Source organism: Salvelinus alpinus, chromosome 1, assembly GCF_045679555.1.
Source record: "Salvelinus alpinus chromosome 1, SLU_Salpinus.1, whole genome shotgun sequence".
Taxonomy (NCBI): Eukaryota; Metazoa; Chordata; class Actinopteri; order Salmoniformes; family Salmonidae; genus Salvelinus; species Salvelinus alpinus.
In genome coordinates, this window is record NC_092086.1 from 29,653,072 (window position 1) to 29,680,197 (window position 27,126).

Genomic DNA, 27,126 nt, shown 5'->3' on the forward strand with positions numbered 1-27,126 from the left:
TTGTTCTACCAAGATGGGATTGATGGTTGAGTAACACAATGGCTACAATCAGACAAGCTATAGAAGTAAATGTGCATTTATTTCCATATTAAACATTTCATTCAAATACACTAAGCATGATCATCAATATGAAGTAAAAATATTACAATTTGTAAAATTTACGGACAGAATTGATTTTCCTGTTTGTCTTAAGGTGCTTCGCAATAGTATTTTTAGGAAATGTCCGGCGCTAATAGTGGAATAGTATTACTTACCTGCCAGTGTTGTGATATTCTCATTGATTTCTCCTGCCGGAGTGGCAGCTTGTCAAAATGGGAAAGCTGTTCTGACACTTCAAAAACAAGCACTGAATTATTGTACCATATAAGTAAACAGCCTTTTTAAAGCTGGTGAGCCGAAAGTTGCTTTTGGTACACGAATATATTTCACACTGAAATTGAGCGAAGTGTAGAATTTTAGCGATTTCCACTAGACGGTAGTCAGAACAGCTTTCCCATTTTGGCAACAGAACAGCAATCAAACCGCTAGCAGGGTAGTCTCTTACCTATCATTCCACTGTTACGACATTTTCTGAAATTACAATTCAATCTTGTAGCACCTTTAATTTAACCGTTGTCACTTTTTACCGTGATATGTTACTCTTTAAACGCTGATTTAAATGACAAAATAACCTCATACCTAGGACTTGATTACATCATTCCCCATGTACAGACAAAATTAAACATTTATATACATCAGTACAGTTCAACATTAAGTTAGCCTTCTCAAATGTGCAAGATTAAGCAAATGTATATACTGTAGAATAAAACAGGATTTCCTTAAAATACATTTCAAGTTTAACTGAAAGAACACAGGCTGCTGGTAGTAAAGAGGTTAACCTTGTCTAGAACACTGGAGGTGAGGACAAAGGGTTTCTATCCACTTGTTCATAGGGGAAACCTTGACGCTATCCATCGTTTCATCTGTGTAGAACCCATTGAGTCTGGAAGAACAGTTTGAACTACAGGAACAGAAAGACCATAAAGCTCACCTCGCTGATCCAGCTGAATAATTGTTTATATACATCATTGATCGTGACACAGCCCAACAAATCATACCGGAGACAGTCCGTTGAGTGGTGCATGATAGCCGGGTAGCTTTGGCAATGTCTGTAATCTTTACCTGGGCTGTGTCACATGCAGTAGTTAGTGAATAACCCGTGCAGAAAATAAAACTCAGTATGAGTGTAGAACTGGTTTGACATAGTAAACAAAACAAAGAACAGGCATGTCTGTCTTGGTACAGTCCAATGACAACTAGGGGTTGATTTAATGTAAGATCCCTGCACAGTACCAGAGAAATGATCTGCGTGCCGTTTGGGACAGTGACACATCCCTACTGGTTCCTCCTATTAAACAAATAAAATTCAAACCGTCTCCTGATGCAAACGCAGTCACTAGGCTTGTCAGGACAAAATGTATTGACCTCTTCATAATCATGTGATTCCTGGAGTGAACAGGGAGATTATATTTTTGTAATCAGTATGAAATAGGCACTACGATAAGACCCATTGATTGGTGAAGAAACTGGACAAACCTTGAAGTCCCATACTGTTAATTCAAACCATGGCTTGTGGCAATGTTACCTTATCCAATACTTCTACTGATGGTGTTTAACTGAACTTCCTTCATATGAATGAACTGTAATGCTGTCAGACCTCTCCTGTTCCATGGTTCTAACTAGAACACTGACTGTTCCTATAGCAACCAAGCAGGGGCTCATTTCAATTATACAGATGGGATGTATGGACGGTGAATGAGTCAATCACCAAAACTTGGTTCCTTAAATTCCTAATATACCTCTTCCAGTCTTGACCATCTCCTGTTGAAGCATACACACTTCATGAGTAGACCTGACAATAAATACGTTTCCAAAAGGCAACTCCTGTAATAATCGCACAATGTAGCAAAGGTGCTAATGAGCAGTGTTACGCCCAAGGGCCTTGGTGTTTTAGTCAGCCTGATCCAAAGAGCTCATTATTCCTATTTGATTGATTGCAGACACAGGGGCTGTGGTTCAATCAGGGCTTCAAAATAAAAGTGTATTTTTGGGGTGAAACAGAATCCCCTCAGGAAAGGAGGACATTAACCAAACACTTGGAATGCGCTCGACAAGTCTTAAAGCAAACAAAGTCAGGTCAGTTTTGTCTGTTCTTCTTGCTGCATTGCACTGATTGGGGGGGGAGAGAACAAGGCTCAGAGGACTGACTGAGCCTCAACTGTTTATTTGCTAAGAGGCTTTTGGTGGAAGGAAGGGGATTTTGTTGAGGGCGTTGTGGCTGTCGGAGCCTCTGGCTCAGTCTGTTTCTAGTTCTCTTCATATGATGATGGGGGGGGGGGGCAGTTCTGCCTGAGAAGAGAAGCATCCACGGCCTTCATAACACAGTGTCATCATCCGTCCATCTTTAGCCTGCATGTTGAGCTCTCCTACATTCACCTGACGTTGTACGAGGCTCTGGGTCCATTCCCCTCAGAAGTGGGGGGGAAACGGTCCCTTCCACATGCACCTTAGTCTTTATCTCCTTCTTCACTGCTTCCTGAGGGAGGGGGGCATAAATACACAAATACAGAGTTAGAGAGGGTAGATCATAGAGATCCTATTCAATTACTATGTATGAGGTAGATAAAGCACATGCCTGTCTGTTTTCTGTAGTTTGTTTGTTTGTGTTGGTGCACTCCCACTTGCCTCCTTGTTCGGTGTCTGAGTCAGTGAGGTGTGTGAGGGAGAAGCTGGCGATGTTGGCCGGGGAGATGGAGAAGCGGGAGTAGTTGGAGTTAGAGCTGCTCCAGCTGGGCTCCGGGGCGCGGCCCCCGGGAGGGGAGAAGTAGTGAGAGGCCGTAGACGAAGGGGACATGGTTTTAGACACGGCCAGGTCCGTAGCTGCCTTGGAGAGGAACGCCGAGGGCTCCGGGGACGAGAAGTCGTCATCCCATTCAAACCCACCGCCTGAGGGGAGAGACACTTGTTTAAAACCTTGATTTGGTACAATTAAAAAGAGGCAATACGGAACTTTTGCCACTGGAGGTACTCTTGAGCCAAAAGAGCCTCCCCCCTAAATTACCTAAATGTACGTAAACAATTAGCAAATGGTCAGACTAAACATCTGCATTTGTGGACAGCTACCATAGTGTATTCATTTGGATTACATTGTCAGGTGTGTTTCATGGAGCCCTTTAGGGTCTTCCTTGATAATGCTGATGGAAGTTGGCCGTATCGTGATGACTTACCTTCTTCATCTGTGGAGCTCTCTGTGGAGTTGGTGAACCTATTCAGGTAGCTGGCCGTGGGCACAGGGCTGCTGAACTCGGACACCTGGCTGTTGGAACCTGACGAATGGTCTCCCAGCTCCTTGGTGGGGGTCTCCTACAGATGGGGAGACCAATAAGTGCAATGGTTAAAGTTCATTCTCATAATATTTAGACTAGGTCTAGATTGCACAGAGAGAACCTGTGAATGCTACAAAAAAAAACTGCAATATCACATGAAATTCAAACCATTTCTAATGCATAGCCATAATATTTGTATCTTTGAGTTGTTTTGATATAAATGTTAGATACAAGTGAAACAATGTCTGATGTGTGCATGCAAAGGGGACAAGTGGGTACTCTACTTGGTCGAAAAGGAAAACAGTGACATCGTCGAAAAACGACACTGCTCTACTGGCACTGTCTGAATCGCTGCCCCCTGGTGGCATGGAGGGTTTGGCGCTGGGGGTGACATTCAGCGATGTGGGCTTCAGCAGGCTCTTGAGGTTCCGCGCTCTACTGTCATCCGAGACTATAATGGGAACCGGGTGCACCGTGTCGTCCTCGCTGTCCTCGCTGGAGCTGTGCAGCCGGTACGCCCGCATGTCATCATCCGAGTCATCGCTGTTATCGTCCTCTTCGTCCGCCTCCCCTCCGTCCTCCTGCCCATTCTCATCAGAGCCGTCGCGCCTGCCCAGGTACCTCCCCTCCATGTCGGGCTCCTTCAACTTGGGGGTGATCTCGCTGGCGTAGGTCCTGGTTAGCTTAGCGTGGACCGGTATGTTCTCAGGAAAAGGTTTTGCTGAGGTAGCAACAGCAGGCAATGGAGGCTTTTCCAGGTCCTCGGTGGAAGTTCCGCTGGACTCAGAGTGACTGTGAGTCCTGAAGTCAGGGAAGAACTCCAGTGTCCTGGTTTCGTCCACACTGCCGTCGATGGACACAGGTGAAGTCTTCTCCCAGTCCTCCTCTGTGGTGAGGATCAGCACAGGGAGACTGGTCCCTTCCAGGAGCTGAGGCTTGGTCTTCTCCACTCCAATATCAACCAGAGCTTCTCGAGCAATGGGAGACTGTGACCCAGCAGAAGACTCTACATGCTCCTCCTCTGTGACTTCAGGAAGAACAGATGGACCTCCAGAAACACCGCCACTGATGTCCACAGTTGGCGAGTTGGCTTCTTCAGACTTCTTCTCGGGCTCGGACTCGTTGTCGGAGAAGTAAGCAGAGTCTCTGTAGTTGCCTCCCGTGAAATATTCCTCGCCAGGGGCGATGGGCTCTGCCTGCTGGTCCTCACCGTCCTGAGCATCCATCACACTCTCCACCTCCGAGACGATGATTTCGGGGGGAACCAGCATGGTAGCAGCTGCTGGTTCCTCCTCCTCTTCCTCGGCCAAACTCAGACCGTTTTCCTCTGAGAAGTGGTCTTTGATGATGGGCTGAGAGTTCCACTCTGGAGACTCCAGGTTCTCTGTCTCGTAGCCGCTGTCGGCTGTTTTGTACGGGGGCTGGAGCTTGTGAGGGGCTGCCGGGGTGTTTAGCTCTTCAACAGACCCCTCCAGCCTGTGGCTGTTGTCCAAGGAATCTGGCGTCTCAGCTGAGTTCTCCACAGTGGGCAGAGTGGTGGAAACACTGTCCTCCAATAGGCTGTCCTGGCTGATCTGGTCCATGGAAGGACCAGAAACCAGCAGAGAGGACCTGTCATGTTCATGCTCAGAGAGGACGGTATCCATTTCTGCCTCTGTATCATCTTCAACCAGGTCGCTCAGCAGATCATCACTGGTAAAGCCTTCACTGGTCAGGCCATTGTCAACAGAAATCTCACTGACATAGACTGGGGGAGAGTCATAGCTTAGCAGGTCATCTGTTGGCTCTTTGATTCCTTTGGATTCAACACAGTCATCCTCTGAGGCTCTGAGGCAGTCTTCAAGGCTGGGGTTTTTGGCATCCATGCACAGGGGGTCTGTAGTGGCACTTTCAGAGAGGAGTGTGGGAGACTGGTGGATATTTGCTTTACTAATAACAGGGACCTCAGCCCTCTCAGAGGCAGAGTCCATCCTCATATTAGAGGACTGCTGCAGCAGTCCTCTAATTGGCAGCTGGTTGCTACAGATGTCCTCTGTTACCAGTGTATTTGAAGGCACCAGTGTTTTAGGGTCTGCTAGAGGTTGCAGGAAATCCACAAAACTGGGACTCATAAAGTCAAAAAGTTCCTCCTCTGCTGGGGACATGTTGCTCTCCACAGGTTTTATGGGGATCTCTGCTACGTTTATGCCATCTATGGTCTCATCATCATCATCATCATCCCAAGAGTTCATTCTGAAACTGTGCTCGGGGATGTGGGTCAGACCAGGTTGGAGGAAGTCCAGTTGTTGACTCCCACTACTTTTCCCTGATAAACCAGAGCCCTCCTTCATCAGGCTCTTCTCTTTGAGGAACATGAAGTTGTCCGCTAGTTTCTCAGTGTTCAGTAGCCTCATCACATCCGGGGTTCCCTCCCCCTCTGCCTCCTCTAAAGAGTCCTGGAGGATGACCTCTGAATGGCGCTCCCCTAAAAAAGAATTCCGAAATGACTTTTCTGTTCCCTGGGTCTGCCCCTCTACAGACTCCACTCTCTGGAAACCATTTCCGTTGAGTTCTGGAAGCTCCATGAAGCCCCTGTTCCAGGACTGGGAGTCCTGTCTGGAGTCTCCCTCACTGAAGATGTTGGTGTGGTAGGGGCTGTCATGCTCACTGGACGACCAGATGTGGCTGTCCTGGAGGTACGAGTCCTTGGAGTCTATGCTGTGGTGGAAGAAGTCTGCATCGGTGCTGGACTCGTCCAAGCGGACGTCTTGAAGGGTGACAAATTTCTGCCCGTCTGAAACTGTGTCTACCTCCGGACCCCTGTTCTCCTTCGCCTCCACGGTGCTCTCCCCCTGCTCCTCCAACTGGATGTAGTACTCGTTTCCATTGGCTGGTTTGTGAGCGTCAAACACGGGAAGGATCCCAGGGATTGCTGAATGGGTGTTCCTGCTGTCGGAGCCCCCCGTCCTGGGGGCTGCGGGGTCTGGAAAGTGGGCCTGAATGTCCTCGCTGGGCACGGGGAAGAACATGCTGTGGTAGTTGAGCGTGGTGTCCATAGCCGAGCGTCCATGGCCACTGCTGCTGTCGTAATGGTCATGCTTGGCCGCTTCCCACACATACTCGAAGCTCAGGCCACGGCTGGTCTCAGTGACGGTGAGCACCTCGTCCACCTCGGCCCGCAGGGCATCATCTGCGAACTGCTCCAGAATGGGGTAGGAGGAGTGGCTGACGGTGGTCTGGCGCGTGACAGGGTTGGGCTTGAGGGAGTCCCAGCGCTGCTGGAAGTCGTCCTCTACATCCTTCTGGCCCTGCATACGCAGGTAGGTGAGCAGCCGGTGGATCTCCTCGGCCGTGGCCCGCTTGTCTGGAGTTAGCCAGCAGAACTGTAGCACCTCATACCTGCACAGGGGAGAGAGTTGAGTTATTACCCTTTATGGCATGAGCCGAGGCTTTTTAAATACAGTTTGACTTCATAGCAGAACATATCGTTTCAATGTCAAGTATGCAATTCATACACCTCTCTTTATGGTAAAGTATTTCAGTTTAACAATTCAGCAGACACTCCATAAATAACATGTAGTCCAGCTAGATTGAGTTGGTGTCATGTGTAGTATGGTTGGAGACAGCGGGACTGACCATCTGTCAGAGTAGGGCAGCTCCAGCTGTGGTTTCAACAGTTTGATCTGCTGTTCCCTGATGACGTGGTTCAGGACCTCGCGGTCAGACAGGTGAGGGTAGGGCTGGGCTGCGTTCTCAAACAGCTCCCACAGAGTCACCCCCAAGGCCCTGCAAACACAGGGATCAGAGAAACACTTATGACTTGTGTAGGGATAATTACAACTCACAACCTACTGTACCTGCGTGCATGGTGGCAACATGGGTCTGTGATTAAATGCTCAATGAGATGGGTGGGGGGGGGACTATTTTCATATTGCAGCGTAATACCCATATTCAATGTTCTTCATCAAAATAATCAAAACACAAATATTCCTCGAAACGAAAGATTACACTGAGTTGCCCCCCACGTTTTATACTCAGAACAGCCTCAATTTGTCGGGGCATGGATTCGACAAGTTATCAAAAGCGTTCCACAGTAATGCTGGCCCATGTTGACTACAATACAATAAGTTGGCTGCATGTCCTTTGGGTGGTAGACCATTCATTATACCCTGATGAAGACAGATGCAATGTCCAACTTTGACAGACAAGCTGAGTGTGCGGCTCTCCTTTTATTTATTTTTAAGTGTTCCACTCCGCTAGCCAGCACCTCACCTAAATAGGTGTGTGTTTCTTTCGCCTCTAGACCATTCTTGATACACACAGGAAACTTGTGAAAAACCCAGCAGCATTGCAGTTCTTGAAACAAACCGGTGCGCCTGTCACCTACTACCATACCCTGTTCAAAGGCACTTAAATCTTTTACCTTGCGCATTCACCCTCTGAATGACACACACAATGTCTAATTTGTCTCAATACTTAAAAATCCTTCTTTAACCTGTCTTCTCCCCTTCATCTACACTGATTGAAGTGGACTTAACAGGTGACATCAATAAGGGATCATAGCTTTCACCTGGTCATCTGCTCTTTCCATGAGACTGATCTTAATGTTTTGTATATAGGCTTAAGTGTATATGGATCAATCCACGACTAGAGTTCCTTTTACGTCTATTCAAAATGAAGTAGAGCTGTGCCACCAGAGACTCTGGGTTCGAGCCCAGGCTCCGTCGCAGCCGGCCGCGACCGGGAGGTCCATGGGGCGACGCACAATTGGCCTAGCGTCGTCCGGGTTAGGGAGGGTTTGGCCGGTAGGGATATCCTTGTCACATCGCGCACTAGCGGCTCCTGTGGCGGGCCGGGCGCAGTGCACGCTGACCAGGTCGCTAGGCGTACGGTGTTTCCTCCGACACATTGGTGCGGCTGGCTTCCGGGTTGGATGCGCACTGTGTTAAGAAGCAGTGCGGCTTGGTTGGGTTGTGTTTCGGAGGACGCATGACTTTCGACCTTCGTCTCTCCCGAGCCCGTACGGGAGTTGTAGCGATGAGACAAGACACTAAAGACTAACAATACAACGAAATTGGGGAGAAAAAGGGGGTAAAAAAAAAAGTAAAAATGTTGCATCAATATTGAATTTTAATAGAATAGATATGAAGTACCCTTTACTATAGACCACATGGAACTTTTAATATGAATAAAGACATCCTAAAGTTTTCATTGTGGGTCCCTTCTAATGTTTTTCCAACTTCTAGGAAAATTTTAACCCACTTAACCCACCATTCTCACCATTTAAAGCCCAAGTTACTTGTTTTCTGAGGATTAATATTTATTTCAAGTGATTAATTTACGTTTGTCATTAATTTTAAGGTGAACCCTGTTATGTGAACTGAACTCTCGTTTAAATATGGTGAACTATTCCTTTGAAAATTATTTTTCTAAACAAATAATCAAATAATAGCGTAAAAGCAGGTGAGCTGGTGCTACTCTTTTTGGCCATTATCTGGTGTTTTGTGGTGAAAAACTAAGCGGGTGGAACATAACATCAACCCTGTCACCCATAGATAGGCTAGGCATTTTTTTACAATTTCAATGTTTTTGTGAAGCTTGCATTCAATTCCCACTCCCTGTTGCACACAAGCTTCCATTCCCCCTGTCACAAGGGGATTTATGGTCAATTAGATCAAACGTTCCACCCTGCTACTTAGTTTGTCAGTTACTATGTTGTTTTTGTTTAACCTCTATAATAGACCAGGCATTCACAGCTTCCATTTTTAGATGTATTTTGTCCTATTTTCCTGTTAAATAAAACATTGCATTGTTATGCATAGATGCAAATGTTTTTTATTTTCTCAGGTGGGCTTAATGAGTACAGTGGCAGAAAAACCACTCATTTTTCTGCCATTATTACATAATGATCAATACTAACTTTGCATAATATTGTAGTGTATATTTATACCCCAAACCATCGGTTTCCAGATATTTTAAGAGTAGATGTTGTTATTCTGTGGTTCCTATTAAGCTGGTTTGCACTGAAACACATGGGGATAGTGTGCTTACATTCCTAATATTCAATTAACATATGGTTTTTGTTCAGATTTAAGTTGATTAAAACACTCAAATGACAGCATCTAGCCATGGTGCCTTTATCAAGATTATAAACCTTTGGAGTGGACAGGTAGTCATTGATGCAGAGAGAGAGAAGAATAAGATGGTGACTACTCATGCACTTCTGGGTGGGGGCATAGTCATATTGTTGACCTTCATTCATCCAGGTGATTCTGTGTTTTGGTCCACCAGCTGTCCCTTTGTAATACAACAGTAGAGGTAGATTTGAAACCGTCTTCAGAAAGACAAGTTGAACTAATTAACAAGAATAGCAGTACAGGAAATGTGACTCAGTTTTCAGATAATCCACTGCAAGTTGTGTGTGTGTGTGTGTGATGGTCTTTGTGCATGGATTCTTATCCACAGAGGACCAGGGGGTGTTATGGTCTTTGTGCATGGATTCTTATCCACAGAGGACCAGTGTGTGTGATGGTCTTTGTGCATGGATTCTTATCCACAGAGGACCAGTATGTGTGCAGGTTTTTGTTCTAACACCTGATTCAACTCTATGATTAGTTGAATCAGCTGCGTACGGGTGATTGGCAAGAACAAAAACTTAATTCCACATTGAGCTCTTGATACGATTGGACACCCTCCTGATGAATAGTAATGATCAGTTTATTTTAATAACTTTAGGGGAGATTAATATAATACAATTTTACATAAGAAATGTCAGTTTTAAATATTTGGAAATTAATTATTTAAGAGGTGGGCTTATTTGGAACACCCATGGGCGTAAAATGGTACATTCAGTAGCCATTAAGCCCAGTCCAAACATGAGAAATGTATATTTAATTTTATCTCCACTTTTCCTACAAAGATTAGGGCAGTACATGTTAGAAATGTCTAAACTTAAATGTTGATGGGCTTAATAGGTACACTTACCCTACACTACCCAAAATGCACTATTGGTGGAATGACCCATATTAGAACTAAACATATCCTTATTTAGGGGTAAATGTGGTGCTGCAACGAGAGCCTCCTTATGCAACGTTGTGATTTACAGCCGTGACACGGACTGGCACAGAGCCATGAGGTCATAAGGGAGGGGCCAGGAGGGATAGGTTCCAGTGTTGCTGTGCCGCCTGGTGGGAGTGCAGGGTCAGCGTCTTCTTCCCTTTAGAAGTCAGCTAGACTGAGTGCCTGCTAAGATTTACACTCTCTGAGAGAGAGGCTATCTGGACAGAAGAATCAGAGATAGTCTATCATCTTCAAAGGAGACCCTGACCTACTGCTCAGCAACAGCCCAACAGGACACAGGTTGACTCACTGTGTTAATGAGTATATTTTATTCAACACAGTGAAGCACAATGCCCAGAAGGCTGCTGAGGGGAGGATGGCTCATAATAATGTCTGGAATGGAATCAACTACACGGACACCATGTGTTTGAGGCCATCAAATGTATTCTGTTCCAGCCATTACTATGAGCCTGTCCTCCCCATTTGAAGGTGCCACCTACCGCCTGTAAATTGCACAGTGACCAGGTGGAGGTACCTACCACACATTGCCAGGCTTGGTCTGGTCCAGGGTGATCACGCCCCCATGGCGCTCCCCCACCAGCTCCGGGGCCATCCAGCGCAGGGGTGCCGACTCGTCGTCCTCCGTGATGATGTAATCCTCCTGTGACATGAGAGAGGGACAGAGTCGAGCATCCATGTAATTTAATAGGATGTCTATCTCAGAATAGTTCTACAAACAACCAGTAGGCCTTCTTTTTTTCCATTCAATTCAGTATGTGTCTTTCTAAGAAGCATTTGGATGTTTGGTAGCCTTTCCTTCAGTTCTAACCCACATTACTGTACTTTGAGTTGTTTTCCAAGTTCCTAGTAAGTACTTAATCAAGCTCATAAATACAGCCAAAACACCTCTGGCCACACTTGTTGACCGTGCTAAATAGAGAGCTCAACATTATTTGAGGAATGCAGCGGGCGGAGCTAGCCTTATCGACAGTCAAGCCAGGGACAAACGCACTAGGGAGCTATACTTTGGTATAACAGTCTTAATGCTTCACAGAGTTCTGCCAGACTGGGGTCAAAGGCTAACAGCTGTATATAAACCCCCTTAATAAACCACTTTTACACTATTGTGTTGACTACACGGACTAGGCCTTATACTACTGTACAGTACTGGCTTTGACATCCTTTGAGACTTTGGTGGATGTGTGACCTCTCTGTTCAGCTGGGCTCAGCATTGTGAAAAGGGTTAATGCACCTAAACTGAAACTATTGTAACAGCACACATACAGATGCCACTTCCTTTTGTCACCTGAAAGTAAAACAATATCCACCTGATTCCATTTGAAGGAGAACAGGTTGGAAAGTTTCCTGGTACCTTGTATCTGTAGGGGCCGATGCCATAGTCTCCCACTCTGACCGTCAGGTCTGCAGTCAGATAGCAGTTCCTCAGGGCTAAGTCACTGAGAAAAGAGGGAAACTGATTAAAGAAGATGAGGATTTACAGAGTTTATTGTGTGTTCAATATGGTCTGGCATGGTCATAGAACGGTTGTGTTCAATATGGTCTAGTGTGGTCATAGAACGGTTGAGTTTAATACGTGTTCAATATGGTCTGGTGTGGTCATAGAACGGTTGAGTTTAATACGTGTTCAATATGGTCTGGTGTGGTCATAGAACGGTGAATGGATCACAGGGCTGCAAATAATAGGCAGTTGTTCTGGTGCCAACCCACTAATAGCTCTCATTTGTTCACTCTGAACTAGGGTTGGGTGATACTTGGGGAGACCTCTTCTTCGACATACTACACCAAATATCGTGATATCTGATTTAATCGTTTTGCGTCGTTAATGACTAAAATCACTCCAGACTGTGCAATTTGTGCTTATTTACAATATTAGTCGCATTCTCATTAAATAATATTTGTGTGGCGAAGAAATAAGACTAAATTCATTTAGACTTTCTTTTCAACATATTGACACAGACTAACTGATAAAACTGCCCAGTTTAGATTTGTAAAGTTCAAATTAAATATAGTCTTGCGCATCCCAATATATCATCAATGTCAAATATCACGATATTCGATGTAATCATATCGGCCCAGCCCTAGTTTGAACACAAGTTAGCGGTTTCGGGTAAACACTGCAGTACACACAACTGTAGTCTGAAGAGACAACAATGCTTTGGACCTTATCTTGTTCATCAATCATTTGGGAAGCAGATGGAACTCCGTGCTGCTGCAGGACACGTTCAGATTGGCTCTGTGCTGCTCTCATGTGGTCATGCAATGGAAATAAATAATTGAAAAGGTGGAATATACAGTCAGTTGCCGGTTTATTAGGTACACCCATCTAGTACCGGGTCAGACCCCCCTGTAGCCATGAAGGGATGTACCTGGTCAGCAACAAAGTTGAGATACGCTGTGGTATTCAAATGTTGCTCAATTGGTATTCAGGGACCTAACGTGTGTCAGGAAAACATTCCCCACACCATTACACCACCAGCCTGTTCCAGGATGGGCCATGGACTCATGCTGCTTACGCCAAATCCAGGATTGGTCAGACCAGGCAATGTTTTTCCATTCCTCAATTGTCCAGTCTTGGTGGTTTGGTGTTTACGAGCCTCTTCTTGTTTTTAGCTGATAGGAGTGGAACTCGGTGTGGTCATCTGCTGCAATAGCCCATCCGTGACAAGGACTGACGAGTGGTGCGTTCCAAGATGCCGCTCTGCACATCACTGTTATTTGCCTGTTAGCTTGCACGACTCTTGCCATTCTCCTTCGACCCCTCTCATCAACTAGCTGTTTTCACCCACAGAGCTGCATGTTTCTTTTGGTCACACCTTTCTCGGTAAACCGTAAACACTGTGGTGCATGAAAAGCCCAGGAGGTCAGCTGTTTCTGAGGTACTGGAACCGACACGGCTGGCACCGACGATCTTACCATGCTCAAAGTCTCTTAGGTCACTAGTTTCGCCCATTCTAACATTTAATCGAACAGTAACTGAATGCCTTGATGCCGGTCTGCCTGCTTTATATAGCAAGCCACGGACACTATTTTTGGGGTGGTGTCCCTTAAATACAATGTACAGGCCTATGACAGGATGACATAATATCCCAGTGACAAATTTGGAATAATTACATTTTCCTCACCCTAATATGATTAAATGCCATGTCTCTGGTGATTAAGGACCCCTTCAACCTGCCTCTAAATCCAACCACCACAGACCCAGGTCAGGGCAGGGCCAGACAAAGACTGGACTCTTGAGTGGCTTTAGACCCAAACACATTTGGACTTATAGCTTGCATCACTAGAGGAAACCTCTTCCAGTTGCTTCTGTTCCGCCCCTAGTAACAAAATCACTGATGCTGGAGCGTTTCCCCACTCACTCATACAGCACCAGGATATTGTTTCCAGGGAAGAACACTCACAGGTGGGCAGAGTGGCGGGGTGGACAGGGGAGGGCGATAAAGGGGGACTGGGCTGTCTGAGTGGACAGCTGGTATCTCATTCAGACTGGGACCCTCATGGAGGGAGAGGCTCTGGTTTCCCCTTGGCCCAAGAAACATTTCATCACCAACCCGTTCCAAGCGCGTCTCTTTTACCCCGTCTATCCGTGGATGTCGCTGACACTAGTGGTCTGTGCTCGTACACCCCGAGAGCTACTGTCAGGCCCACTGAAACATCGGCAAGATAAATGGAGAGATATTTTAAACCACTTCTGTCCTGGCTGTTCCCTGCTGTTGGCGAACGCAGTGCATTACAGTACTACTGGAGGATCAGGGAGAGAGAATCAGATTCAAAGTCTTATCCCTACAAGGCAAATGGCATGGGGGCAGTTTGGTGCAGACACATCAGCAGATTCTTAACCTCTTTGACAGAAAATCGATATAGCTCAGAGACCTAGCGAGTTAAAAACAAAGACTTTACAACAACAAAAAGGGAGATCAACTGATTCTGCTAATTCTTTTCAAGTCAAGTGAAACTATCATTTCAGTTAAATTACCAAATTAATTCAAATATGTGCTGGAAGCTATGGTTGTCACACTGGTTGAAAAACTGGAGAACACAGTTCCCTCTCCTCTACTGCCCCATATGCTATTTCTCCCCAGGGTTGTTATGGAATGTCAGTCAGAGTGGTTCTCCTGGACCGCCATGACAGCTCGCTGTCTTATTGCTGTGGCCGCCCCATCACAATAATATGCTGGGCTCAGACCACAGACCCTAAGCCTTGGCTATAATTTCAGTTCACACCACTGCCACCGTCCCAGAAGGCTTTGTGGCACCGTGCTAGCCACAGCCCCGTGTCGGGTACTTTGTGGGCGGGGCATCCAGCGAGGACACATTGGTAGTAAATCAACTTTGCAACCCAACCAAAAGAAAAGCGGTGCACTATTTTTTACGACTGTCATTACGACCCTGTTAGCGGTGGAATCTCGTACTTGGGCTCCTTTTGAGTTGTAACACAGGATAATAAATGGCCAACATGAGGCTATCCATTTACACACAAACAGCAGAATCATCATATCCCTCTGACCGGCTGATAGTTGACACTGTGGCAATGTGTGGGAGCTGGGTAATTGGAGCCCTTTGGGTTTATTCTGAGCATGCAAAACAGAGCATGTGCTGAGCGGAGCCTACATGTCCTGCACTGCCGGGTAAAAAGTTAAACGAAACAGGCCCATGCAGCACTCTCCTTTTTGGAGAGGCCCAGTGTCCCTGATCAGGATTGGCCCAGTGTCCCTGTTTAGGATTGGCCCAGTGTTGGCTTGGGAGTAGGAGTACGTATCCATAAGAGAAAGTTGCCATGAGGGAGGCCAAAACCACTTATTTCATTTGATAGAGACAGACTTGTAATTGTGACACATTAATATCACTTGTGTCTGATACTATCGTAACTCATCATTTTTAAGTTGGAAGATGTAAAAACAGACAGTACTACTTAAAATGTTTGATGAAGTCATAATTCCTTGAAACATGACTGTCGTTTGACATCTGAAGTCTGTGCCCTTAGCTAAAGCCATGTCTAGTTGTGACTGACTGGTGTAAACGGAGCCGGAGCAGAAGTGCTACCTGTGCAGGAAGTTGTGTTTGTGGAGGTGGGTGACGCCAGCAGCGATTTCACAGGCCATCTTCTGCAGCTGCAGCAGCTCAGCATTTCGGAACATCCAATCCTGCTGAGACAGGTAGCTCCGGAGGTCCCCCTGAAATGGAGACACACGCACAGGATAACACCTGTGTACTAGTTTCAATGCCAAAAACAGCATTCACTTAGTCCTTATTTGAATATAAAACGGCACAGAAACATCACATCTTGAAGCTCCTGTAATATGGACTTGAGTGACTATCTGAAGGTGCATTGTAAGCAGTCATCCACACAGGGGCAGTAGACTCCCTCCCACTGCATAGCTCTCTCCAGCCCAGCAGGGTTTTACTGCTGATGGGGGAGTGGAACCAAATAAGGGCCCAGCTGTTTAATACACCTAGGTCTATATGCTGTGTCATGGCAATTTTAAAATACAAAGATCAGGCCAGTGGGGTGGATCGACTCTTGCCGGATGGCCAGGTCACGTTTCTGGGCACACGGTCAAAAGCTCCGTTTGGGAGAGGAGGTGAATGGGGCAGGCCAGGGGTGTGTGAGAACAACGTGTCCCATAGTCTGGGGAAATAGGTTGAGGGGGGCAAATTTAATTCCCACCCCTCAGATGTTGGGGAGGGCAGCTGAGGCCGATGCCAGAATGTAACCAACCACCAACCCACCAGAGCCCTCTGATTGTAGTGGTACAAACTAGAGGTCGACCGATTAATTGGAATGGCCGATTTCAAGTTCATATAACAATTGGAAATCGGTATTTTTGGGCACCGATTTGCCGATTTTTTTAATAATTTTTTTACACCTTTATTTAATCTTTATTTAAATAGGCAAGTCAGTTAAGAACACATTCTTATTTTCAATGACGGCCTAGGCAGAACGACAGATTTTTAACCTTGTCAGCTCAGGGGATCCAATCTTCCAACCTTACAGTTAACTAGTCCAATGCTCTAACACTGATTACATTGCACTCCACGAGGAGCCTGCCTGTGCCGCGAATGCAGTAAGCTAAGGTAAATTGCTAGCTAGCATTAAACTTATCTTATAAAAAACAATCAATCAATGACTGTCATTGCTCCAATGTGTACTTAACCATAAAAATCAATGCCTTTCTTAAAATCAATACACAAGTATATATTTTTAAACCTGCATATTTAGCTAAAAGAAATCCAGGTTAGCAGGCAATATTAACCAGGTGAAATTGTGTCATTTCTCTTGCGTTCATTGTACGCAGAGTCAGGGTATATGCAACAGTTTGGGCCGCCTGGCTTTTTGCGAACTAATTTGCCAGAATTTTACGTAATTATACATAACATTGAAGATTGTGCAATGTAACAGGAATATTTAGACTCATGGATGCCACCCGTTAGATAAAATACGGAACGGAATAAACGTTTTGTTTTCGAGGTGATAGTTTCCGGATTAGTCAAAGGTATATGGTTTAGAGAGAAATAGTCAACGCGTTATAATTCCTGTAATAACTTGCGGCTGAACTTGAAAGGGGTTTCTTCGTTATTTTACCGTTCATGTCTTCCATAGAGAATGTCTTGATCTACTTCAAATAAGGTCTGTGTTTCGTGCAGGCTTAAACCGCCTCAACGTTTTGATACCCGTGTACTAAGGTAACGTTTGTCAACATATTTTCATAAATCCACTCTACAAAAAAAATGATCTTCGCTTATATTTAGCCAATATTGATCAGAGTTACCTTGTCCTATGGATATCTACACATTTATACAATTGGCACGGTGGTGTAAGCCTACACGAAACACAGACCTTATTTTAAGTGAATCTAAAAAATATCCTATGGAATAAATGAAGGAACCGCTTTTCAGATTTTGCTAGGTGTCATGGGAATTATGACTCGCACTTTCAATTCTTACCATGCCCATTATTAAAATAGGATTTCCTGCATATAGAAATGACCGTTTTTGTTTTCAACATTCATCACAGGTAACTTAAACTCTATTTTTATTCAAACAGTTGAGAGTATTTGTCTCCTAAGCAGACTCTTCAGTATCATTGTCACTTCAGAGCTGTGTGTGTGTATTTATGTATTAAGTTAAAATAAGTGTTCAATGTTCATTCAGTATTGTTGCAATTGTCATTATTACAAAAATGTGTGTGTGTGTATGATATATATATATATAAAAAACATTTTTTTATTTTTTATTATTATAAATCGGCCGATTAATCGGTATCGGCTTTTTTTGTCCTCCAATAATCGGTATCGGCGTTGAAAAATCATAATCGGTCAACCTCTAGTACAAACCGTCACTATGTGGGTTAGGCTGAGGTGGCATGAGTGCAAGGCATTCATCTGTCAGTTTAGATCAGTAACGTTGAGATAATATCCGGGATAATGAGTCTGAGTTGATGGATTCACTGACAAGGCTCCTCCTGAGGTAATAGGGGCTTGCCTCGTACTATTGTGTCAACAGTGGCTGTGGTTCACACCCTGCAGGCAACTTACAAAGCTCTGAGAACTGCCATGAAAGGCTTGCATTCTCAATTACATATCTCAGCATAGTGCAGCCTCCTTTAAAGGACAAAACCTTCACAACAAATTGGTAAGACTTTTACCATTAAAATGAAAAAGTATTGTGAAAAACAAACGACGGAAAGAACATTCTGAGCAAAGACCACAAGAGACAATGCCACACCGCCACTAATCCAGGATGGAATTTCACTGAAGGCGGCATTATAATGTATCATGTCAAAGGACTTTAGCGTCACACACACTCTACTGTCGTCTACTTTGTCATTTATCCTACAAATATAAGGAAGAGTAGAGGCCCCAATATGGAGCCCTGTGGAACACCACATGATATCCCTCTAGCCCCCAGGCGGTCCTTCATCAGGATCCATTCTGATAGGTCCCTTATACAAAGCCAGTCAGATCAACTGGGTCCTTGACAAGGATAGGATCTAGTCCAACAGGTCCTTCTATACACAGCCAGTCAGTGAAAAGGGCTGCAGGCCCAGGTAGGTATGGGGCCCAGGGGGATCAGGTCCACCACGGTGGGGGAGCTCTGGAGAAGGTGACTGCTGTGTCACCAGGAGCTAAGAGGACTCCTGTGGAATGTGGTAGTGAAAACACAGCCACTCTGCGGGGTCATACAATATACAGGCAGCTTTCGGTAAAACTGTCAATCCACATGACTCAAGGTAATGGATCTGCCGTGTTTACTCAGAGCTCTCTGTGCCCTTACTGACTACAAGCAGCTTAGACCAGACTACTGACGGAACCACCATAACGCTTGTTTCTAACCGACACGGTCGAGCTGCTTTTCCCTAACACCAGCTACAAAGAACCTGCTCCGAGAAAAGACTCTTCATAGAAGAATAACTATATTGAACCATAGAAGACCGATATTAAACCTATGGTAAGTGATATGTTCCGATCAGTGACATGTACAGTAGCGTCTACTCGAGTCCCACTGTCCCAATTTTCTTCTGTGTCTGGCACAATCACCATAAAATAGTTGCTTGCCCACTTATTGAAAGAGTAAGTGCTTGACTGAGTGAAACATTTTAATCAGCATTTGGCTCCGGTCAAGATACCTTGAACATCATAAAGTGTAATTTATGTTCTCACGTGCACACTAGAAGTAACATTTGTATGTTTCGTCTATCATGAGACAGTAATAAAAATGTAAAAAGGAGATGCTGTTGATGCGTAAACAACAACGCCAACAACCATGCTGACTGTCGTCTACTGAGAAGGAAACTAACCAGAGGTGCTTTGACCACTGTCAATGTGAAAACAAACCACTGTATTGTCCCATAATAGAAAGACTGACTGTGTCTATGTTACCGTGGGAGTCTTGTTCTGCCTTCCTGACAAATGTCCTCCCGATTGTCCGGTCCTGATGGGTGGAAAGGACAGCCTGTGTCCTCTCCACACTCCTATTCTCAATGTAAAGAATCAAATGGAACGGTGTGTCCTCATTATATCACATTACATTTAGTTAACGACTTAATGAGTTTTAGTGCAGAATGGAATTACTAACGAGACAGGTCATTGTAGTCAATAGAACCTAATGAGAACAATAAAACAAATATGAATTACACCACAGCGAACACGGTGAACTAATTAGGAAGAGAGGTTGTGAGTTAATCATTGTAAGAGTAAAAAGTGATTCCTGGTCAGGTCATGTGTTCTGGAAAAACTCTAGGCCCTGATCATGGTCTATGTCTGAGTGAGTCCTTGTATACACTGACAAGTCTTCAACATAAAGCATGCTTCTCTCTGGGGCCCTTTGGCTAACATAACAGCCCTGAGTCTTACAACCACTGCTCCTAAACCCCAGTCCGGCTAGGGCAGGTGGCTGGACTATACTGAAGACCATAAGGGAAGCCCCTGCAGGAGAGACGGTCACTCACTCACCAGCAACCTGTGGGGCACGGCTCCAGTTGCGCACCACGGCGGAGTGATATTTGGGTGTCCGAAATGCAAAGAGTCCAGAATAAGTAAGGGTTACGGCTGATCCAGATGTGTTGGGCATTAACCGTGCTGATTGATGAGGGCTCATAAAAGTCCTTATGGGTTTTACTATGATATCGTTTAGTACATTAATGAATACCTTCCGTGCAAAATGTCTGACAGAATGTAGAGAGCTTGTCAGTCATTTAGAATTGAATGAGGAAATGCTTGTTTATAGCATCCATTGCATGAGATAGTGAGGTACGAAATGATTGACAAGCTTGATAAAGACGAGCAAAAATGACTATAAAAATCTATATTGTTCGCTCCAAAATATTGGGAAATTATATTACTTTATACTAATATAAATTGCTCAGAAAAATATATTTAGTTTAACAAGTAATTTTTCTCTCAAAAAGATAGGGGTGTCAATAAATTTGACCCGTTTTCAATACCTCACCTTGCGAGGATAACGGCCCTGGGCCTTTTTCTAAAATGTTTTAAGAGTTGGACAACACATTCTTAGACCATTCCTCCGAAAGCTGTGCTTGGGGTTATTGTCTTGCTGGAAGATCCACTTGCGGCCAAGTTTCAGCCTCCTGGCAGAGGCAATCAGGTTTTTGGCAAATATATCCTGGTACTGGGTAAAGTTCATGATGCCGTTGGGTGTTGACCTTAACAAGGGCCCCCAGGACCAGTGGAAGACAAATTGCCCCATAACATTAACGTCCACCATCATAATTTACAGTAGGCAGTGTTTCCGCTGCAACCATTTAGCTGTGGCACTGCAAAGTCATTGCCGCTACACTAAATAAATAGCATCTTTCTGCCAAGGCGCACTTTGAAGATCCTATAACAGTCCACATTTACTTTTCCTCTGCAAATACAATGAGTAATGACTAGAGAAACTAGACAGCCCCGCAGTAGAATATTTTATATATTTACCTAGTCTGTTTGTTGTTGTGTGTTTTTTGCAGGATAAATGTTCCTCTCAAGGTGAATTCAAGTTGCCAGTTTTATAGGAAGGGACAAGCAGCCAATTCTTAATGCAACAGCAGTTTTAATGGCATTTGTTAAAAATAGCTTTCCATTTCTACTTTATTTCTTATCTCCAAAATGTATGTAAAACCATTGTAAACCCAGAGTTTTAGCAGTGGCATGGTTAAGAACATTAGCATATCACAATTCACTGTGAGTGCTTAGGGGAGTGTGGGGCAGAATGTAACACAGGTCAATGGTAGGGTAACTTGGGGTAAAACACCAACCCACAGGAAGATTTTTTTGGAGTGACTTAAATTGTGATGAGACCAATTACATTTTTTGCTGAGCAAGACTAGTGGCCACCAGGGATAGCGTTGGGGGCGGGTAAATGGTGACATGACGTGGTTTCTGTAAGAAGTGCACGCCCCGTATGACCTCAAGTTACCCTAACAGATAGGCAGGCCTACATAATATTCACTTTGTTTATGCACGTTTTTGGAACATCAAATTCATCAATATGATACTAACTAATTAAAAGATCACATTTGGGATCTAACTAATGATTAGATCAATAGGATAAATGCAGATAAGCAACCCCAAGATTCAGACTATTTATAGCCACTACGCTGTTTTCAGTTGGCCTACAGATGATGATGCTTATTGCTAATAGCGTTCCTAAAAATATGGACCATGCATAGAATATATTCACAATGGTCCAATATGTACAAAAAAATATATATATAAGAATTTTAAACAAATTATTTTACCAGTATGTTATTAGGCTCATTATATTTTAGACGGCATGAGCATTATTTGATTTTTCATTCATTTTGGAGTAGAATGTCCTTTTAAAAAGTCTCCAGAACAGAGCTTCTCAATCTTTCAATGTAAAAATTCTCTGGGGGGACCCCCCCCCCCACACACACAACTTCTCCCCTCAGAGCTCCCTTCATGTCATCCAACAAATGTTAACACCTGAAGTTTGCTAAACGGCATTGGTACTTGGATTGGTTGGTGCTTTGGTCAGATGACATGAAAATAGAGCTCTTTGGCCACGCACACCAGTGGAGAATGTATGAGCAGAAAAGAACCCCATACCTACAGTAAAATATGGTGGTGGATCTTTGATGTTATGGGGTTATTTTGCTTCCACTGGGGCCCTTGTTAAGGTCAACGGCATCATGAACTTTACCCAGTACCAGGATATTTTAGCCCAAAATCTGGTTGCCTCTGTCAGGAGGCTGAAACACGGCTGCAAGTGGATCTTCCAGCAATACAATAACCCCAAGCACACATTAAAATCCACAAAGAAATGGTTAATTTGCTACAAAACCGACATTTTGCAATGGCCATCTCAGTCTCCAGACTTGAAACGACTATAAAACCTGTGGTTCGATAAAGGATATCAAGGATCTGGAAAGTTTCTGTATGGAGGAATGGTCTAAGATCCCTGCCAATGTCTTCTCCAACTCATAAAACATTTATAAAAATGCTCAGTGCCATTATGCTAGAAAGGTGAGGTATTGAAATGTATTGAAAACAGGAGTGTAAATCATTTTGACCCCAATCTTTGATACAAGTTTTTTCTTTACTTTACTTTTTCCATACAAATATCATGACACCTAAATAATTTAACAATAAAAAAGGTGCAAAACACCCCACCCATACCCTCCGGATGGTGAGTGACAAAATAAGAAGTCCTCAAAGCTCCTCCATAGACCAGATGCAACAACTGTTGCAGAGACATCAGAGCTGAGCTACCTCATCAAGTTAACACCTTCGGCCAAGATGACCCGCTCAGTTACAAGGTCCACTCACACCCTCCTCTCCAGCCTGAAGTTGTTTAACGACCACAATAACATTAAGTCATTAGCCCAACCCCATCTCCGTCCTCTGGATGTCGATTAAGGCAGCCCCTTCCTGCAACCAGTTAGGGTCTAATTTATAGTAGTAGTCAGTCACAAGGCACAGTACCAGGCAGAGAGAAAGCGCTCTGTCAGAGATATGGGGTCCCCCATATCCCTCCTCCCTTTATAGAGGCTATATCTGGGTTAGGGTCTAATTTATAGAGGCTAGATCTGGGTTAGGGTCTAATTTATAGAGGCTAGATCTGGGTTAGGGTCTAATTTATAGAAGCTAGATCTGGGTTAGAGGCCTCTGCTATAGAGGCTAGATCTGGGTTAGGGTCTAAATTATAGAGGCTAGATCTGGGTTAGGGCCTGATTCATCGAGTCTAGATCTGGGTTAGGGTCACTTGAGGGCTCCCACGTGTGCACACACACAAAGTCTGACACACACCCAGTCTGACGCCCACACACAGTCTGACGCACACACCCACACAGTCTGACGCACACACCCACACACAGTCTGACACCCACACCCAGTCTGACACCCACACCCAGTCTGACACCCACACCCAGTCTGACACCCACACCCAGTCTGACACCCACACAGTCTGACGCACACACCCACACAGTCTGACGCACACACCCACACAGTCTGACGCACACACCCACACAGTCTGACGCACACACCCACACAGTCTGACGCACACACCCACACAGTCTGACACACACACCCACACAGTCTGACACACACACCCACACAGTCTGACACACACACCCACACAGTCTGACACACACACCCACACACACACCCACAAAGTCTGACACACACCCAATCTGACACACACAAAGTAAAACTCCATCTATGCAAACAAACATGAACCCCAACAGTAAACACATTCAAGACAAACAAACACACACTATATCAAACACGCACACACACACACTATCAAACACGCACCACACACACACTATCAAACACGCACACCCTCCCACGCACCACTTACACACAAGCACACGCGTACACACACTAAACCGAGGGCTGATGCCACTGCGGGTAACAGCATTTCAGATGCACTGAAAAATGAGCTCTGGCCGAACTGAATCAGAACATACCATTCACATGCCTGACTTACAGCCTGTCATCCCGAAACAGACTCAGCCGAAACACTAACCCCAAGAGGGGGAACGGAAACACATAGAAATAAATACCTCTGAAACTCCCAGCTAATCCTTACAGACAGGCAGGACCTAATCAACAGGGTAATGTTATATTCTACCAAGACTGAGCTCTCTGACGCACGCACACAGCACGAGTTGACAAAAAAGCACTATGAGCACCAACATATTGCCGGTGTGGAGAGAAAACACTCAAACACAGCAGGATGTGGGACTGGGCTCAGTGGGCTGATGGGGGGTAAATGGAGCCTGTTTGCTGGTTGAGGGAGGGAGGGAATGTGAGCTGAGACAGGTCCCTGATGAAACCTGCTGCTATGCAGCTCTCTGGTCCTGGGCAGGCACAGGGGCAAGAAGGGCCCAGAATAGATCAAGAAAAACACTAGATAAATCAGGCCATGATGGACAGCATTGACGGAGTGCAGCTCCCCAATAACCCAAGACGGATAGGCAAGCTAATTTAAGATGCACGGCTAAACGGGGGGGGGGGGCCTTGTAAGGCCAGGTGATTGGGAGACTAAATGATGTCTACTTATTGGATGGCGTTGGAACTGGAGTCTAAGCTGCCCACAAGCAGAGCTTACCACAGTCAGACCGACCGATCAAGTCTAATTACTCCCTTCCACTCTGATCATGAGTTAGGAAAAATGCGTGGCATGTTGACATATCATTTGGTGGCACATGTGGGATTCATCCAAAATATGTTCTGATGTTTTGACTTTTAAAAGGGTTCACTGATAAACTATAATAGGTAGTGTATATTGACTCATACGATCATAAATGATAGTAAACGAGGACACTCACCAGCTCGCAGTACTCAAAGACCAGCAGGAAGGGGATAGCCTCCACACACTGGCCCAGACACTGCAGGATGTTAGGGTGCACCAGAACTCTATGAAGAGAAACACCGGTTAAGACAATCTACTGTAGTCTATATCACTGATGTGAATACTGGAGGACTACAGCTGGCATCTCTTCCAGTCCCATTCTGTTACTAAAGACTAGTGAAATAAGAACACTCTGCAGTGTCCAAGTTAGAAGGCAGAGGGTGCTGCTCCACTAGGAGAAGTGGGGCGTAGCTGTCATTATAATACCTTAGTTACTTTATTCAAGTACTGACAGATCTGTTACTCTGTTATTTAGATTCTTGCTATAATGCATTTTCTAAATTAATCTGGTGTGTTCCATTTAGCCTATTGTTGGAACTGGGCCTTTGGCAAAATTGTCCTGAAAAACTGAAAATGACCCTGAAATTGCCATGACAATAAAATAAATGGCCAAAATGCCCCTTTTCAGCCTCTCCCAGCAGACATGCCAGTAGCTCACCTGTAAGGGTCTCCGTGCTGCAGGAAGTCATTCTGCTCCATAGCACTTGCGTTAGCCTTCAGCTCCTTGACCACCGCCTTGGCCCCACCCGGATCTGTGTAGATCTCACTGAGGAGGACCTGGACACACACACAGGTTAGAGTGCAGGGAAGGAAACACACAGGAAGCATGTTATGGGTCGGGCCAAAACACTAGTAGTCTGCAGGAAGGAAGGGCAGGAAGGCAGGTCTTCCTGAAAAACAAGGGCAGGGTGGTGGGGGTGTAGCTAGGGGATGAGGGGGTGGTGGGGGTGTAGCTAGGGGATGAGGGGGGGGGGGGGTGTAGCTAGGGGATGGATGTAGCTAGGGGATGGATGTAGCTAGGGGATGGATGTAGCTAGGGGATGGATGTAGCTAGGGGGATGGATGTAGCTAGGGGGATGGATGTAGCTAGGGGATGGATGTAGCTAGGGAGATGGATGTAGCTAGGGGGATGGATGTAGCTAGGGGATGGATGTAGCTAGGGGGATGTAGCTAGGGGGATGTAGCTAGGGGATGGATGTAGCTAGGGGATGGATGTAGCTAGGGGGATGTAGCTAGGGGGATGGATGTAGCTAGGGGATGGATGTAGCTAGGGGATGGATGTAGCTAGGGGATGGATGTAGCTAGGGGATGGATGTAGCTAGGGGGATGGATGTAGCTAGGGGATGGATGTAGCTAGGGGATGGATGTAGCTAGGGGATGGATGTAGCTAGGGGGATGGATGTAGCTAGGGGGATGGATGTAGCTAGGGGGATGTAGCTAGGGGGATGTAGCTAGGGGGATGTAGCTAGGGGGATGTAGCTAGGGGGATGGATGTAGCTAGGGGGATGGATGTAGCTAGGGGATGGATGTAGCTAGGGGGATGTAGCTAGGGGGATGGATGTAGCTAGGGGATGGATGTAGCTAGGGGGATGGATGTAGCTAGGGGGATGTAGCTAGGGGGATGGATGTAGCTAGGGGGATGTAGCTAGGGGGATGGATGTAGCTAGGGGGATGTAGCTAGGGGGATGTAGCTAGGGGGATGGATGTAGCTAGGGATGGATGTAGCTAGGGGGATGGATGTAGCTAGGGGGATGGATGTAGCTAGGGGGATGTAGCTAGGGGGATGGATGTAGCTAGGGGGATGTAGCTAGGGGGATGGATGTAGCTAGGGGGATGGATGTAGCTAGGGGGATGTAGCTAGGGGGATGGATGTAGCTAGGGGATGGATGTAGCTAGGGGGATGGATGTAGCTAGGGGGATGTAGCTAGGGGTGGATGTAGCTAGGGGGATGTAGCTAGGGGATGGATGTAGCTAGGGGGATGGATGTAGCTAGGGGGATGTAGCTAGGGGGATGGATGTAGCTAGGGGATGGATGTAGCTAGGGGGATGTAGCTAGGGGGATGGATGTAGCTAGGGGATGGATGTAGCTAGGGGATGGATGTAGCTAGGGGGATGTAGCTAGGGGATGGATGTAGCTAGGGGATGGATGTAGCTAGGGGGATGTAGCTAGGGGGATGGATGTAGCTAGGGGGATGTAGCTAGGGGGATGGATGTAGCTAGGGGATGATGTAGCTAGGGGATGGATGTAGCTAGGGGGATGTAGCTAGGGGATGGATGTAGCTAGGGGATGGATGTAGCTAGGGGATGGATGTAGCTAGGGGGATGGATGTAGCTAGGGGGATGGATGTAGCTAGGGGGATGGATGTAGCTAGGGGGATGGATGTAGCTAGGGGATGGATGTAGCTAGGGGGATGTAGCTAGGGGGATGTAGCTAGGGGATGGATGTAGCTAGGGGGATGTAGCTAGGGGGATGGATGTAGCTAGGGGGATGGATGTAGCTAGGGGGATGGATGTAGCTAGGGGGATGGATGTAGCTAGGGGATGG

The 27,126-nt window shown here is 45.6% G+C and overlaps 1 protein-coding gene across 2 annotated transcripts in view; it reads right to left on the reverse strand.

Annotated features, from left to right (window-relative positions):
- Positions 1-58: 58 nt before the first annotated feature.
- lmtk2 (lemur tyrosine kinase 2) overlaps positions 59-27,126 on the reverse strand; it is a 59,757-nt gene continuing 32,689 nt past the window's right edge. The window contains exons 5-14 of one of the 2 annotated variants that reach the window (XM_071395681.1): positions 25,240-25,358; positions 24,718-24,805; positions 15,468-15,598; positions 11,776-11,860; positions 10,943-11,064; positions 6,981-7,130; positions 3,650-6,743; positions 3,267-3,402; positions 2,725-2,985; positions 59-2,575 (exon numbers count right to left, since the gene is read on the reverse strand). In XM_071395681.1, the coding sequence (XP_071251782.1) occupies positions 2,547-2,575; positions 2,725-2,985; positions 3,267-3,402; positions 3,650-6,743; positions 6,981-7,130; positions 10,943-11,064; positions 11,776-11,860; positions 15,468-15,598; positions 24,718-24,805; positions 25,240-25,358 (4,215 nt within the window). In that variant the 3' untranslated portion in view covers positions 59-2,546. Of the gene's footprint in view, positions 2,576-2,720; positions 2,986-3,266; positions 3,403-3,649; positions 6,744-6,980; positions 7,131-10,942; positions 11,065-11,775; positions 11,861-15,467; positions 15,599-24,717; positions 24,806-25,239; positions 25,359-27,126 lie in introns of both variants that reach the window. The other variant, XM_071395689.1, reaches the window with a different exon arrangement.